At 36.6% G+C, this 16,667-nt stretch overlaps 3 protein-coding genes across 6 annotated transcripts; 1 reads left to right on the top strand and 2 right to left on the bottom strand.

The window, feature by feature from the left end:
* Positions 1-4,812: 4,812 nt before the first annotated feature.
* LOC131010030 (uncharacterized) lies at positions 4,813-6,283 on the bottom strand. Its single transcript, XM_057937423.1, has 2 exons — positions 5,492-6,283; positions 4,813-5,340 (listed from the first exon to the last, which is right to left on the bottom strand). Exons 1-2 carry the CDS (start codon positions 6,281-6,283, stop codon positions 4,813-4,815), a joined length of 1,320 nt encoding a protein of 439 aa, XP_057793406.1.
* A 1,737-nt stretch (positions 6,284-8,020) lies between these two features.
* Positions 8,021-12,197, top strand: LOC131009517 (zinc finger protein CONSTANS-LIKE 9-like). Of its 4 annotated transcripts, none has more exons than XM_057936908.1 (6): positions 8,034-8,175; positions 9,149-9,290; positions 9,393-10,070; positions 10,510-10,722; positions 11,030-11,220; positions 11,408-12,197. In XM_057936908.1, exons 3-6 carry the CDS (start codon positions 9,504-9,506, stop codon positions 11,535-11,537), a joined length of 1,101 nt encoding a protein of 366 aa, XP_057792891.1. In that variant the 5' UTR covers positions 8,034-8,175; positions 9,149-9,290; positions 9,393-9,503; the 3' UTR covers positions 11,538-12,197. The 4 variants fall into 4 exon arrangements, with proteins under 4 accessions (XP_057792892.1, XP_057792890.1, XP_057792891.1 ...); XM_057936906.1 differs by having other exon boundaries at positions 10,919-11,220; XM_057936909.1 differs by lacking the exon at positions 9,149-9,290 and having other exon boundaries at positions 8,021-8,175.
* Positions 12,198-12,535: 338 nt separating this feature from the next.
* Positions 12,536-15,684, bottom strand: LOC131009516 (uncharacterized). The gene is made up of 8 exons (XM_057936905.1): positions 15,174-15,684; positions 14,983-15,084; positions 14,399-14,480; positions 14,266-14,285; positions 14,115-14,175; positions 13,340-13,419; positions 13,107-13,214; positions 12,536-12,904 (listed from the first exon to the last, which is right to left on the bottom strand). Exons 1-8 carry the CDS (start codon positions 15,615-15,617, stop codon positions 12,839-12,841), a joined length of 963 nt encoding a protein of 320 aa, XP_057792888.1. The 5' UTR covers positions 15,618-15,684; the 3' UTR covers positions 12,536-12,838.
* Positions 15,685-16,667: the final 983 nt, after the last annotated feature.

The following is a 16,667-nucleotide window of genomic DNA, read 5'->3' as shown; positions in this document are numbered from 1 at the left end:
CAAAATATTCAAATTTTTTTAACTGACATAAAATATTTCGAACAAGCGTACAAAAATTACGAACATTGAAACAAATTAAAATATTCGAATTTTTTTAGCTGACATAAAATATTTCGAACGACGCGTAAAACGAACATCTTAAACAAAATATTCGAATTTTTTTTGCTGATATAAAATATTATAAATATAACTTTTCGAGGAAGCCTAATAAAATTCAGAACATTTAAAAAAAAATATTGTACATATAATAATCGAAAATATATGAGAAACTTTAAAATATTCATATGATACTGTAATGATGATAGAAGATTTTAGATAAATTATTGAATTGAATCTGATAACTACACGTATAACATAAAAGGTAAAAAAAATCAATTCAAGGATATGCGTTTGTAAACTTCCGCAAATAAAGAGATTTGATTTGGTTACACAACTAAGCACACGGTTACAATAAAATAAATATTTACTTAATTAGTCTTCTACATAATTAAAATACAAATAAATGGAATTAATAAAAACCGTCCAAAGACTAAGATTAATTCTCTATTCTCAAAATATATATGATTCTATACGGATCCATTCTCTACCATAACTCAAAGACACGAAAAAGGTAAATTATTATAGAAACGAATATTAGGGTTGAATACTAGCGGTTTCATTCACCAGCTCTCATCTCTCTCGCCTTCCATCTCTCACCAGCTATCTCTCTCTACTGCTCTCCTCTCTCGTCCATCCCTTCTCTATCTCTCTCTACAGCACGTAATGGATCTTTCTATGCCAAAAATATGTGTTATCTTTACCTCGTCCACAATTCATTTTGTCTACATATTTGATTCAAATCTAGATTGTGCCGCCGATGATGTTGATACAGTCAATTCAGGCTATATTGATCTGTATACCGTTGGCCAGCAATTTGTGCAACGACACCCAAATCTTGCATTTGACGATCTAAGCCATTATCATTGTTTCTGCGGGATCGGTGCAAAAATCTACATATTTGAAGGCATAAACCAGGATTTGTTGGATTCAAAGTATTACGGAGAAGATGAAGATTACCTCTTTTTAATTGGCGTATACCGCTTTAATCTTTTGCCCGAGCACTTGACGAGGCAATCGGCGACGCCACCCCAATTCAATAAAACTCATATGGATGAGGTTTATGAAATGCAAGGGCGGAAATGCTCGCCCCAGGCTATTCAATTCGGTACTGACCAAATTTTGGTATTTTCTACTCAAATTTTCTTCGTAGAGAATTTTTTGGACATCACTCATCATCCTCATTATTTGGTTGATTTTGAGTTATATAATACTGTGTCTAATGATTCTGTAAAACTTCCATCTTTACATGTTTATCGGATCGACGCAACTTATTTTGCGTTGATAGAGGGTGATGGGAGTCCGTCAATTTTTACACCAACAGAAAATATTGAAAGGGATAATACTGGTTTTCGTAGAACATTTAGTATTATCGCATTCACTTTAATCCATGATCATAGATTTGTGGTTCAACCAGACTTTGGTGGAGTAGAGTTCTGTTTAGATATATCTTGTGAAGAACCAAAATGGGAATTATGGGAAGGGACGTTTTCTTCTTGTCATGGTCAGCATTTGGGGAGTAGAAATGGTCGTTTGATCTTCAATTCATGTGGGGCTTATGAAGCTGGGAAGAAATCTGTTGATGTATTTCCTTTTCCACTGTGCTCGAGTCTTTCAAGTTCAATTTATGGGAAAAATTCCTTGATCGCACTGTTGGAGCACACCCCAGAATATGTGGTTTGTATCATGCAAATAGCACAAGATTGTAGGGGAAGGTTATACTGGACTATGAACATGATCAAGCTCAATGATGAAGAGTTCGAGTCTAGGGATTTTGAAGGGCGATTTGCTACACGCATCAAGTCTTTCAAATTTGTCGACCGTTTTGTTTCTTTTCCTACCACTATTTCGGCCATGTTTCCTTTGTAGTTAATATTTTTATGTTCTTAATTCCCCTATCATGTTGTATCCCTTTATACATGTTCTGCTACATTACTCAGAGGTATATATGAGAAACTTTATTTGTTCTCTTTCATATGTTGTGATAATAGAAGTCTCTTTTCTGCCTCCTCTCACTGTTTCAATTAATTTTATCAATGATGTTGCAGCATAAAAATCATTCTGGGTCCTACATCTAGTCTCAGAAGCTCATTTAAGTTGAATGAGACAAACATCACAAAGGTGATACTGCAGTAAACTTAAGATGTTTGATTTTTGTGTGTTGCTATTAACTCAATATCTTGATGCTAAACTGTTGAATGCTTTATTTTGGAGTACTCATACCGAGCTCCTTAGCATTGAACGAAGATGTTTGAGAGGTATAGAGAAAGAGAATGTGGAACAGTTTCTACACTTGAGCTCTCTACCACGGAATACATTGTTAGATGATTAAATGAGAAGAAGAATTCGTTCGATTCCAACTCAAATGGATCGTTTCCTAGCTAGTGTTGAAGATTTCTCCTTTTTAAGGATGGGTTGTTTTCTAGTTATACATAATTTGGGTTGTCGAATTACACTAGCAAATGTACTTGTTTGCTAGACTTTAAAATGTATAAACTACAATGCTCATGTTGCATTTGTTTTTTGGCAAATAGATGTAGGGTTTTGTTAGGAATTTTCTTGTATGTCTGATAATTCTTGTTCGTGTTATTGGGATTTCGTGTTGAATAATAATCAGGGCTAGTAGCGTCAAAATACATGAACTTTTGCATATTTTTAGTTTTGGACATGAACTTCAAATCTTGTCTCCAAATACATGGATTTTAATTTTTTTTTTCTAGTTTTGGCAGACGATGAATATTTTTGACGAGTGAATGTTGAGGTAGAAGTCGAATCTATCTATGTAGCTTAAATGAAATAATTCCTAAATGACGTAGTTGGACATTAATTAAGTAAGTGTAAGAATACAAAAATATATTAACAAATGATTTGTTGAAAATGTTCATGTACAATATCAAATCTAAATGAAAGTTCATGATTGATTGGATTCAAATTAAATTTTTTTGATCTTATACATTAACCATTCTACCATTAGGACAATAAATATATAAAATGATTGAGTGTATTATGATCGGAGAAAGTATTCCATCTAATTACTTGTACTATAATTGAAAAGGTCTCATATAAATAGAAAAAGTAAATAAGTAGATTTATTGAGGATACAAAATATAAGATATTGTTCATAATAAAAATAGATTTCCCTAAAAAAATAGATATATTTTAGAAATGTCGTAGAATAATAAAAAATTGTACTTTTAGGTTTTGGATGCAAGTAGAGTCCAATCTTGCTTACACACTAAGCAAGTCGTAAAAAGGGTATATTTGTTTTTCGCGATTAAATTCATGATTGATTTTAATTTCGATTTGTTATCCAATTTTGAAGCAAAGCATTGATTATAATAAAACAAAGTGCATTATCATTAAAATCCGACTTTTAATTTGGTAACGTCATCTTAATTATTTGTTTAAAGCTCTTTTCTCTAAAGTTAAAGCTGACGTGTACGTTAATGGACAAAACCTTCCTCGCTTTCCTTTACCGCCACGTGCTTATCCTATTCTACATTTTTTTATATATAAAATAAAAGTTTCTTTTACCTTTTTCTACTTGTTTAGTACTCCCTCCGTCCCACTCTAAATGTCCCATTTGCCATTTTGGGCTGTCCCACTCCAAATGACCCATTCCATTTTGGGAAATAAATTAAGGATTTGAACTACAATTAGAAAGTCCATTTAACCTTAAGAAATGAAAATAAAATCTCATATCCTAATTAGGGTTTTATAACCCCGCCTCCTCATTTAGAACTCTGACTTTCTCTCTCTTAGTTGCTTCTCTCTGCAACTCTTCATCTCCAAATCTCCGCCGTTCCTTCGCGCCGCTGTGATGTCTTCGGAGTCTTTCTCCGATGCGGTGACCAACCCCTACCCGACATCCCTTCAATTTGAGATCTGTGATGACATAGTTTCGCGAAAATCAGTAAAACGTGACTCCATGGCTTTGCTAGTCGATTCAACTCTCGCCGAAGCTGAGGCTGTTTGCGCACGTATGCGTGCGTGCATAGGACGATTGGAAGCGGCCCTACACCAGTCGGAGGTCCGAATTTGGGGCTCCGCTGCATCCGCCGGCGATTGTGAGATGGAACCGACTGAAACCATGTCTGAGACGGCGGATTTCGCCGATTCTTGTTCTGAGATCGTGCCGGAGACCGACGGTATGCAAGGGTTCTCGGATCTGGATGAAGTCCATGGGAAAAAATCAGAGGCGTTGCGGAGAATGCCGGAGACCGACGGTATGCAAGGGTTCTCGGATCTGTTTGAAGTCCATGGGAAAAAATCAGAGGCGTTGCGGAGAATGCTCCGAATCCTTCTTCCTACATATTTCACCCTGGTTAGATCTTTCCCTTTGGTACCTTGTGTGCTCTGTGTTGGCTTGGTGTTGGCTGTAGGAGTCTCTGTGGTCTTCGGTGGTTGTATGCTGAAATGATAAGATATGAATGCTCATCTTTGTGTATTTGTTGGTTAGTTGGTTGTGTGGCTGCCTGACTAGATGTTGCTTTGTTTAGGTGCGATTGAGGAAACATAAACACTTTGCATTTCTATTAAAAAGTCAGAGATGCAATTACATATAGCTGCATGTACAAAAAACCATCTGAAATATGCTTACATTGCATCTTCACTACAAAAAAGCTATCTTCAAAAAGTGGAAACTGTGCATTCACATCTTCAAAAAGCTTGCATCTTCAAAAAGTTTGCATCTTCATCATTTGCATCATGAACCATTCAAAATCCAAGTGTTGCTTGAAGGATATCCATGCCCTGAGTGGTTCCCATATGCCCTAAATGTGTTAATGCTTGCTTGACCAATTCTACATCAACTTCCAAGTTCAAGGGCAGTGTGCCTGCTCTCATCAAAGCCCCTTTTCTCATGTGTGGCAACTTGTAGTTGTTTTCTCCTCTTACCTTCATAATTTCGATCATACACCCCTGTAGTGATAAGAAAACATTATTTAAGGTCTGGGCTGATAGTTCTTCAAAAGATTGCTGAACAGCCAACACTAGATCATCAACTGTGTTGCATGATTTCTCTGTCTGTATGGATTGTACAGCCCTGAACCAGCCCAGATCATTCACATTTGTGTCTGGGCTGTTGGGTGGTTGCTGTACCAATTCAAAGTGGAACCCATCCTTGTCTGCAGCCTCTCTGAATATCGGGTCTGAGTTGCTTATATGGGGCCGTACATTGTCTTGCTGGATGTAAATATGTTTGCTTACATTGGCAGGCCATTTGGCTTTTATAGCTGGTATAATCTGCATTACATTTCATTCCAAATAAAGAGCATTACATTCCAAATAAAGATTACAAACAAAATAAAGAGCATTACATTCATAAAACAGTCAAAATTTGCACTCCCATTAATTTAGCACCACAATTCATGCATTTGTTTACATCTTGCCATACCTGATTTACCAAGCAGTCTCTCACTACCTCCTTGGTGACGGACTGTATTGGCTTGGTCTCCCATGTGCCTGCTGGTCTATTCTTGCTTCCTCTTTGTGCTGGCAGTTGATGTGTGAAAGGGAATATCCCTATTTTCCCATCAAACAACACTGAACCATCTTCATTAAAGATAGGCCTGCATACCGCACACATAAACATCACTTTTGTGATGAACTTCTTGCTCTTGCAAGTCCTGTGAGGCTCTGTTTCTCCTGGAGCCAAGTAGAATCGATGCATGCCTTTAGTCATGTAGAACCATTTTTCATCAATATGAACTGTGTTATGCATGCTCTTGAACCTTAGCACATTCATTATTCTATCAAGCTCTATAGCCTCTAAACTGAATCTAAGCCTTAGCAACTTATTCGGAGCAGTAAGGTCTGGTCGTATGGCCGATGTGTGAGCTTTGATCAGCCCCCTTGCAATCCACCTGCCCACAGTGCTCTTAGAACAGCCAATACCTTGAGCTAACCTCCTAATCGTGGACCGCTTTTTCAGCTCTAGGCTTGTGATGAGTTCCATGTCAATATGCACTATTTTTGGTCTGTTTTTGTTTCCAATCTTTGCACTTTGCAAATAAACTTGTTTACCTTCATTTTTTTGGTTTGTTGCTTCAGCCCAAAGACGACTAATGGTGCGGCGACTCTTCGAGAACTTCACACAAGCTGCCTTCATCTTTCCCCTTGCTGCTTTGCCATTTTTGCTGCCCTCTAAAAGAAAAAGAAGTGCAGACTGCCTTTCTTGTGTAGTCATGTTTTTTTTGGAAGTCATTTTGCTGTTTTTGAGTGTTATGCATAGATAGGGAAGATGAAGTGTATTTATAGGAGTTAATGCAATTTGAACTTTTGGAGGGAATTTGTAATTTAGTTTTTGGCACCAAAAATTCGGCAGGTATTCAACTGTTTCGGGAATTTGTTTGGCAGCATTTGGCATTTTTGGTTTGGCAGCACTCTTTATTTGACTTTTGCATTACTTTCTCTCTCTTAGTTGCTTTTGTTAATTAAGATTACAAAACACATTAATAAGGTGGGTACCACCACTATAACACTTTACAACACATTTCTTAATCTCCGTGCCCAAAAGAAAGGTGACATTTAGAGTGGGACGGAGGGAGTATTATTTTTAATTATTTTGTAATATGTCAACAACTTTTTCTTAATTAATCATATCTTTCATCGCATATTTCTTTAAGCTCGCCTAGTATCATATGGATATGGGTACCTACATAAATAGGATAATTCCTATTTAACTATATTTACTAATTTAGAAAATTTTGTGAAATAAAAAGTATTGATTAAAACTATAAATGTTACATAAAAAGCTATAAATGTTATCTAACTTGCAGTTGCAAGATATGATTTTCTATCTCCCTAAAAAGAAAAAATAGTGACTTTAGATGTATGTTTTTATCACATAGGTTATCAACTCAAAAAAATAAAATAAAAAATACTTTAATGTGTAACTCAGATATTTGTGTGGTCAAAAGATATTATGTAGATTCAACCCTTTTTTGAATTGCTTACTAATTTATTGTCAAATATTAAAATATGTGTCTAATCAATGAACTAAATTATGAGAGAGAGAGAGAGCTTTGGTGAACTACTTGTGTTGTCAACGTTTGATTTGATTTTCAAAGTGAATGTAAGTGAATTAAATAAAAGTATGATTAATTAATTCTCTATATAGCTTCTAAAATTCCATTTTCTTCATATTAATTTACATAAAGATGAGTTTTCCCTTTTCTAACACCGCCCAGACGTGTTTGAAAATGACATTTAATAATTACTCAAAATTGCACATTACATAATACTACTGACTTCCAGCTGACACTCATACAATTTTATTTATTACATTTAGTTCCATATTAAAAAAATAAAATAACTTATGACTAATGTATAGAATCAAGTAGTCATTATTTTGATTTCATATGAATCAAACCATATAGATCTCTAATAATAACATTTCTCTACCTACTTAAATTGAATAAAATGCAATAAAGTCTTTCTTTTTCTCTCATAAATTTTGTAAAGCATTGATTTTATGCTCTCAAATACATTTTTTAATGTAAAATAATTTATATTCTTATTTTAATATTTTGATTAGTAATATATATTAATTATATAATAGTGGTAGTTAAATTTGTTACAATAACTAATTAAATCTAGTAAATTCATTTTTATTTACAATAATTGCTTAATTTTTGAAATATTCGAATTAAATTCATATTAAAAATGACAATATTCAATTCCTAAATAAAAACACGTCATAAATATGAAGTCTGAATATACCTAAACACACAAATAATATGGGCACATGGTTTGGTAGAAATAAACAAGATTATCACCACAGTTTTTTCAGGTCAAGATAATAAATTAAAATAATCGAATAATAATTAATTATTAATCAAAAATGCAGAAAATGATAATCATGAAAAGAAAATTGAGAAATGGGCTATCTTTTTCATGAAAAGGACAGGGGCCCACCTCACTACCCTTTCTTCTTCAACTACACTTTCTCTCTCCTCTCTCCTGCACTTTTTATCACTTTTCCCATTAATTTATTCACCTTCTCTCAAACAACTCAGCCCCCAAAATCCCAATCTTTTTCTGCTCAGAGAGAGAGAGGGCGCAATTCCTTCGAGAAAGGTCAGATCTTTATCCTTTTCTGTGCTTTTTTGCTAGGGTTTTAGCGAGATTCAAAGCTTTGCTTAAAAAGCTCTTCTGCTTTTCTATTCTTCTTCTTCTTCTTCCATGTGATTGTGATAGAACTGGCTGTTGGATGCCTTTTGATGCTGATTTGGGTAAAGGAAGTATGGATTTTAGCTTCTTGGGAAATGGATTTTGCCTTTTCTGTTTTGCTGGCTTCTTTTGGTCTTCTTCTTCTGTCTTGATGTGGTTATTTAGGTTTGGTTGATTAATTGGAAAGATTTTGGAGAATTTCAGCTTATAGTTGTGTTTTTTTTTTTTTTTTTTTGAGTATATTTGTCGGAATCTAATATTCAGCTGGAATTCAGAGAATTTTATTGTGAAAGGATTTGGATTTTCCTCTCTCATATACCGATTTTCCTTTGAGCTTGAAAGTTACTATACACAAGCTTCTTCTTCTTCTTCTTCTTCTTCTTCTTCTTTTTTGTTTTTGTTTTTGTTTTTGTTTATGATTTTAGTTGGTCTTGAAGTGAAAACAAGTACTACTTGGTTTGCTTAAAATTCTTATACTCTCTCTCACACACACACACATAGCGACACGATGAGTATCTTTGAAAACAGATTTGTGTTGTAATTTAATTTGGACACTATCATATATAAATCAAGAACAAATTTGTGTTGTGATTTTAATAAATTAAAAAAGAAAATGAAAATGATGTGTTTTTTGTAACAATTAAAATGTCTGTGTTTTACTTCTAAAATCATTTAAAAATTCCTCATTTTGAAGGCAATTAACTTTATACATATTGACTTTTTAGTCTGGATTCTTGATTCCTGACATGTTGGAATGTATCTTTTTGCTCTTCTCTATAGCTTTTAGTAATATGTCTGAATGCATTTTGCTGTTATTCTTAATGTATCTTCTTGTAATAATGTATATATATCACTTAGAACTTTTTCTTGCATTCCATAGTAATAAAGTAACCTGGCGTTTCTGATCCGAAGGGAATTTATCCACCCCTGTTTCCAGTATCTTTATCGGTTACTTACTGAGGACTGTTGCATTTGGTGGCATCATTTTCATTCCTTTTCGGGTTTTGATATTCGTAAATCGTGTATGTCTACCTACCTTGATCTTGTTGAAGTTGACTGCTGTACAAACTAATTAGTTATGGTAGCTGCTACCTTTCTTATAATAACAATGCCTTCCAATGCAGATAGTGTTATATATCCAATCGTGGAGCATTGCCCAAGTTCATCGTGATTCTCTAGAGTACCTGGTTTCTGGGGCCGAATAAGTTGTTAGACGAAACTGTCCAAATTGAAACATGGGTTATCTTTGTGATTTCTGTGGGGAGCAAAGATCCATAGTGTTCTGTCGGTCTGATGCAGCTAGTTTATGTTTGTCTTGTGACTGCACTGTCCATTCTGCAAATGCCCTCTCTAGGCGTCACTCGAGGACACTTGTTTGTGAAAGATGCAATTCTCAGCCAGCTTTTGTTCGATGCATCGAGGAGAAGGCATCACTTTGCCAGAATTGTGATTGGATGGGACATGTTAACTCAAATGTAAGTCCTGCACATAAGAGACAGCCTGTTAATTCTTACTCCGACTGCCCTTCAGCTTCAGAACTTTCTGCTGTTTGGCCTTTTCTCTTCAATTCTCCCCCAGTCGGAGATGCTGCGTGTGAGCAGGAAATGGGTTCAATGAGTATTAATGATAAAAGAACAATAGATCGCCAAGACCCCCAAGAAAAAGCTAACATTCAGAATGAATCATTACGGGTGGAAGCTAGCAGCCAGCTTAATATGGACTTGGATAAATCAGCAGGTTGGATGGAGTCATTAAATCCTCTTGATCAGCCGACTGCATCTACTAGCTCTTCCATGCTCAAGGTATGTACTATATTTTCATAACCAAATTTGTCAACAGTGACAGTATTTGACCTCATTTGAGTCTGTTTGCATCTATTTCTGTACATTGATGGATGTCGATGAGTTATAGTGAGGTGTGAAGACTTTCTATTGCATCGTCTTATCATCTGGCTTAGTTGTGTGGTCATTCCGTGACTGGCTAAAAATTGTGAATCATTCTGCCACGTACCCAAAACAAAGGAAGAACTAAGGGCAGTTTGAAACCTCTTTAAGTTTATTTCTGCTTTGTAAGACTTCATCTGTTAATGCAGGCTATAATTGAATACAATTGTGATGTATTGGATTTAACTATGGAATAAGTGGAAGAAATAGTTTAAAAAAGGCAACGGGAAGAAATAAAAGTGTGATGTGGTGTTTTTAATATGCTGATGATTTGCTGGGTCTTTTCCTTGCATTTCAGGCTCCCCTATCAGCAGCAAAAGGGCGTGCTTTGTATGAGGATGATGGTTGCTATGATAATCTCAATATGGATGAGATTGACTTGGGTTTTGATAACTACGACGAACTTTTTGGTATGGCTCTTGATAATCCAAAAAATATTTTTGGTAACGATGGGATATTTGGGATGAAAGACATGTCTACATCCAACTGTCAAGGTGCTTCCGCTGCTGAGGTAATTCCTATGATGAAATTTTGTAATCAGTATTGATAGAAGATACATGATTGTAAATTTGTACCCGCCTTCCTTGTTGCCAGAGACTTTTGACACTAATTATTAGTATTACTTTTGAGTGAGAATGACAATATTATAAAGTTTAAAATTTACAAGGATTAAATCTTGTGATGCTTACCTTACGATGAAATCCTAGGTATCATCAACTGGAGGGTTGAATCCGACGCGACCAGCTTGCAGCAATGTAGCATCTGCAGATTCTGTTATTAGCTCCAAAACTGAACCCAACTTATGTTTCACAAAGCAGGCACACTCGGGCCTCTCATTTTCCGGTCTTACTGGGGAAACCACTGGTGCAGATTATCAAGATTGTGGAGTTTCATCAATGGCGATCGTGGGGGACCCACCATGGTACCCTCCAGGTCCTGAAAGTTCCATACCTTCTACTAGCAGGACCAATGCTGTCATGCGGTACAAAGAAAAGAAGAAGTCAAGGATGTAAGATTTTTGTTGAATTCTTATTACCCTGCGAGAGCTGTATAGTTTCTAAAAGTCATTTTATTTTATTTAAAAGATGCCTGTCAATCTCAAATGCTCCTCTTTAAGTATTCCCTCTTCTTAAAGTAAAGTATTTACTATTCATCTCGACTTTCCTTCTTACATGTTGATTTCAATGACACGACAGGTTTGAGAAGAAGGTGAGGTACGAGTCCCGCAAGGCAAGAGCAGATGTACGGAGGCGTGTGAAGGGACGCTTTGTCAAGGCTGGTGAAACTTATGACTATGATCCACTGAGCCCAAGCAAGAGCTACTAAGGGAAAAAGAAATCAAGGATAGAAAGGAGCAATACTAAATGTATGACCGAAACCTTCCTTGATGGTGATATATGGTATGAACAGATACCGCTGGTCGACTCATGCTGATTTCTCCTTCCCCCTCTATAGCTCCAAATGTTTATTCACCATGGAAGGAGACGAGAATCCCCCGACTGCACTGCACTCACCAGCTAGTTTAGATTAGTATTGCCAGTGAGGATAAGGGAAAGAGCCTCCTTTCAAGGTACACATTTTTCATTATATTAATTTATCTAGTGGAACAACAATTCTTCGCGGCCAGTGCATATTCGCGTGTAGATGGCAGGGATCGGATTTGCCCAGTCGAGGAAACTCTGGTTGTTCGTATGCAAACGTCGTAGTAAATAGTGTCTGTCTGAGAGCTTTGGTGGACTAGAAGAAAGGATGAACTGTGTTGCTATGTGTTTTTTCTCCTTTCCCCCCATGTTAGATGACATGTATAACTCATTCATTATAGCTGTAGTGTTAGCACGAAGGCTGAGATTTGTTGTTTTTATAAAAGCCTCATTTCTTATTTGTTTATACATGTAGACACCAATTGGTGAATTTTGTTGTGATGGTTTGAATGTGGTGTTTTTCACCTGCTTGCTATTTTATAAATAGAGAAAATTTGTGTTTTAAGCAGTTCTTGAATAATGTGGGGATTTGTAATTTTTAGGAAGCTTATTTCGACCAGTTACCTTTATATTTGTATATATTAGTGCAGGGATTAAATTTCTGATTCTTTATTAAAATCTTTCTTAATTTTTTATTTTGATAAAAACTACACAATCATTTTTTGAGCGTCGAAATTAAGTTTTGGAACACATTAATTTCTTTAAAAACATTAAATATTTTTTGCAAGTCTGCTTATATTGGGACATATTTGTGACAAAATTTATACATGGGGAGTCAAAAATTTATATCTACCCTTAAAATTACTTTTTGTAGAAAACATTTGCTTGTGTTACAGAGCTACAGTATCAAAAAATATATAACCATAAAGTTAACAAACGAGAATCAATAATTTTATACAACATGGAATGCAACTATAACATAGAACACAAAATTGGAGGATAAAAGTAAGTTTTGAGCACGTCGTGCTGATTTTCTTCCCCCTAAACCAGCTTGAGGTCATCATAGGCGTCGCTTTGATTTTCGTTACTCGGGGAAGCATTGAAAATAGATCGTCTCACAAGTAAAGACCGTGAGCACCGAGCAGCTTCATCCAACTTTCGCACCATAGACAAACAATCTAACCTTCTCAAGGCGAGAGATATGCATCACTCGTCGTCTGATGAAGAATCAGCATCTGATGCCCGGCCAAAGTCGTCTGCAGAATTTGTATCCTAGAAGCAAAAAAGAGGACGAGGAGAAAACCTGAATTGTCAAGCTTTGTTTGTTATAAACTAAAAGCACTATAACCAGGCTTTCATGCATCAAAATCAAGTCTCATTCGAGGAAGAAAGCTTTGCTATTTTTACATAAACATCCTTAGGTCGTATGCAGATGGCTCCCAAAGAAGTAACGTGTATGTACAACAACATTTACCTGCATCTTGTCCCAATCTTTTAACTTGGGGTTCGTCAACATGAAATTGTCACGCAGAGGGGCCCATGCAGGAGCTTCGCCGTCCACAGAGCCACTTGAGGTGCCAACCTGCAAGTTGACAAATCACAGATAAGTTTTAACTGGTTGATAAGAAGTTCCACGAGTCATAGCACGAATTTTGTTTATCAAATACTAATTAATAGATCTCTATGAACGCAGAATCGGCAAAGGACCTTGTTAACTGTCGCAGCTGATTGGGTTGATGTCCTGCCCAACTCCGAGAAGAAGGCTTCCTTCCTTCGTTGCTTTATTACTGGCATGTATCATAACAATAGCTTAAGGAGATTGATATTTGATAGAAAAATCATAATCCATATTGCGAGAGAGATACTAAAGCTCCCAACATCCCATTCTTTAACATCTTTCAAAAGAAAAATCATAATCCATATTCAATAGCAAGAGAGATACTAAAGCTCCCAAGTCCCAAAAACATCATTAGTCAATGGCCACTTATTGTTAGGCGTGTATAATAAATTTCTTATCACATAGAAATACCCAAAGGGGATGTTTGGATACTCGAGATTAAACTAACCCGAGATTACCGAGAATGAATTGGCTCAAGACTACTAACCAATATTAATTTTGTAATAGGAGGTGAGGGCAAGACTCATAAGACAAGACTCTAATCCTACGTGGCACTGTGTCGAGATTGGGTACCCGGCTCACAGGCTGTATCCATCCACACAACTGAACAAGATATCGTGGGATTAATCCACCAAATCAAACAGCCCCCCGGTTAGTCATTTCAACCAGAAAATCTGGGACTTTTCTGGATTATACAAAATTTCAAAATCGCAACATTTACAGATGGCCAAGTAATAGGCATGTTCGAACTTAAGTACTTTTCACACATTAAAAGAAACTAGATTTTAGTACACCAAGAAGGAAATGATCAGAACCAGGCATGCTGCAGACAACAAAATCAAATGCTTAGTTGTTTCAACCTACCTTTCTCATCCTTTGTTCGTAAAGGATTTAAACCCTTCTGAGCATTCTGGGCCTTGTTTACCTGCATAAAAAAAGAGTAGCTTCAGAAACCAGCACATTCATTTACTCTCGAAACAGGGAAACGGCATGACATAAACACACAAAAACTTACAGCATTGAACAACTTCACCACTGACCACCGAGGATTAGCACGGGCAGGATAAGAACAAGAGTCAGTTACAAAATGAGAGCAATGCATATAATATAAGAAATGCTATCACAACCAACAAAAAACAATGTTATACCTCCTTTAGTTGCCACTCCCAACAGAAATTTCTCATGAGCATCCAAAAACTCTGCAGGCTTCACATGCCCCTTCTCGCTTATCTTTACACCAAAAATAGCCAAACAATCAACCAACCCAAAAGCACAAAGGTCGAAAAATACGAACTTCCAACGTAATCTGATTTTTTCCGCAAGTCTTTTTTTGATACAAATACACGAACTTAGTGCTCGTCTGGTTTTTCCCATGGCGAGCAATTCCATCAAATAGAAACTGACTTGGCTTCTACTTCTACTTGGCATATTATTGTTTATGCGGCGTACGCGTGTCAACACTACGGGCTAAGGACAAAACGACTTCGTATCCTTAATTAGGAAAGGACATCGTCTTCTATATAATTGAAATGATTGCGCTTATTCATTTAAAACGACGACCTTTACCAGCTCCAACAGAAGTTAGTATCAATTTGGAGGAAATTAATTTTGTGGGAAAAATCACACAAGCACCAAGTTCGTGTATTTTGATCCAAAAAAAAGTTTTTGGAAAACACCAAAAAGCGCTTAAAAGTTCGTGTATTTACCAGCAAATAACCCGAAAATCTAATACCATGTGCTTCTCCTTCTTCGCATCCCCCTTCACTTTCTTCTCTAAATCCTCTTCAGCAAGCTTCTCAGCTAACAGCTTCTTATTGGCAGACAACACAGGCCCCTGCAACCACATCAAACACAAAGAACTAAAATATCCTCTCAAATGCAAAAATCATTTAAACAAAAAAAAAATGCGAAAAAACAGCTCACCAACACATCCTCGTCGCCACCACTCTTCTTAACAATCTTCTTAAATGCCGACTTAAACGCCTTAATCCCCTCGGAAAACCTCACAATCCCAGGCTGAATTTTGCCGCTTTCGTCTTCCGAAACTTCTTCTTCCTCTCCCTCAACCCCTTCATTCTCTTCATCACCGTCGTCGTCAAATCCATCGCCAATTTGCTTGCGTTCGTCAACTGCAACTGCACTGGCGGCTTGCTCGGGCTCCTCCTCATCTTCATCTTCCTCGTCGGAATTGTAATCCCTAGCCCTTTTCTGATACAATTTCCTCGCTTTCGGATTAATTTTGACCTTCCTTTCAGAACCTCGCTGCATCGTTCTTTGCCTCTTCTTCGCCATTATCCCCTTCTTTTTCCCCGATTTCCGTTTCCTTCCGACATGCTTCGCATCAACGGATTGCGTTGCTTCTGTCATCACTTTCACCTCTGAGAATTTCACTCAAAACTTTCCCCAAATTTCAACTAGGGCTTATGTTAGGGTTTTAGTATTTTACTTTTTTGTTGAAAGAGGCTTTTTAATGGGCTTGGGCCTTATAAACCCTTTTATTATTGGACTCTATGCAGCCCATTATTTAGTGTATTTTTTTATGGTTAATTACTTTTACACCCATATATCTTTTTTAAAAATAGACCATAATTTCGATATTGATGTTTTTTTTTTTTTGCGAATTTTCGATATTGATGTATTAGTACATAATAAATTAGTTTTATTTACAAATTTAGACAGCGTAGAAATTGTACTCCGTTAAAGATAATGACGTGAAAAAGTTTATTAGATACTAATATATCAATATATAAAAAAAAGTATTTTTTTAAGAATAAAAAAAGTCTTATTATATCACAAATTATGTCTTTTTTATTTATTATCAAGTACATCGATATAGGGTTATATAAATATTTGGGGTTAGATCGTTAACTTACACACAAGCAATAAAAATAGGGTTAAGGTGCAGATAGGCCCCTCAAGTGGAGGCCCTTAGAGCGTTTCAGTCCCCTTACTAACTGTGTGTGCAAATTGGCCCCCGAACTCAAAAAAAGGGTGCAGATCGGCCCCTCTGACTTAACACCGTTATGGGCCGTTAGTCAAGGGGGCGATCTGCACCATTTTTTCGGAGTTCAGGGGCTAATCTGCACATTTTAACTTTTTAATTAATTTATCTCTCTCGCTCAAAATTTGATCGTCGTTGTCACTGATTCAAGCTCCGGCGAGGCCGGCGGAGGGCGCCGCCCCTTTCTTTCTCTCTTGGGCCCTAAACCTCGGAGCTCGCTAGACTGCACACGCTTACCGTCAAGGACGAGCCCTAATTCTCCCATTCCGTCGGAAATCGCCGCCGCAATATCCGGTGAACCCGCCGCCTGGCTTTTCTCGATGAGGAGTCGCCTAGCTTTTCTCGATAAGGAGTAGCCTCTTTCTCTCAAATCCGGCAAAATCCGGTGATAAAGGCCGACGATGCCCGTCGCCATC

This window comes from Salvia miltiorrhiza, chromosome 2 (assembly GCF_028751815.1).
Source record: "Salvia miltiorrhiza cultivar Shanhuang (shh) chromosome 2, IMPLAD_Smil_shh, whole genome shotgun sequence".
Lineage (NCBI taxonomy): Eukaryota > Viridiplantae > Streptophyta > Magnoliopsida > Lamiales > Lamiaceae > Salvia > Salvia miltiorrhiza.
Note: the sequence above shows the minus strand (reverse complement) of the source record. Positions and strands in the feature narration are given on the sequence as shown.

Excerpts from the sequence above, each read along its gene's own strand:
- LOC131010030 (XM_057937423.1), bottom strand. The coding sequence starts at position 6,283 with ATGACTACACAAGAAAGGCAGTCTGCACTTCTTTTTCTTTTAGAGGGC. Across the intron at positions 5,341-5,491 it reads GAGACTGCTTGGTAAATCAG|ATTATACCAGCTATAAAAGC; the intron begins GTATGGCAAGAT and ends AATGTAATGCAG.
- LOC131009517 (XM_057936907.1), top strand. The coding sequence starts at position 9,504 with ATGGGTTATCTTTGTGATTTCTGTGGGGAGCAAAGATCCATAGTGTTC. Across the intron at positions 10,071-10,509 it reads CTAGCTCTTCCATGCTCAAG|GCTCCCCTATCAGCAGCAAA; the intron begins GTATGTACTATA and ends CTTGCATTTCAG. Across the intron at positions 11,221-11,407 it reads GAAAAGAAGAAGTCAAGGAT|GTTTGAGAAGAAGGTGAGGT; the intron begins GTAAGATTTTTG and ends ATGACACGACAG.
- LOC131009516 (XM_057936905.1), bottom strand. The coding sequence starts at position 15,617 with ATGACAGAAGCAACGCAATCCGTTGATGCGAAGCATGTCGGAAGGAAA. Across the intron at positions 13,420-14,114 it reads ACGAACAAAGGATGAGAAAG|TAATAAAGCAACGAAGGAAG; the intron begins GTAGGTTGAAAC and ends GATACATGCCAG. Across the intron at positions 13,215-13,339 it reads CAGCTGCGACAGTTAACAAG|GTTGGCACCTCAAGTGGCTC; the intron begins GTCCTTTGCCGA and ends GTCAACTTGCAG.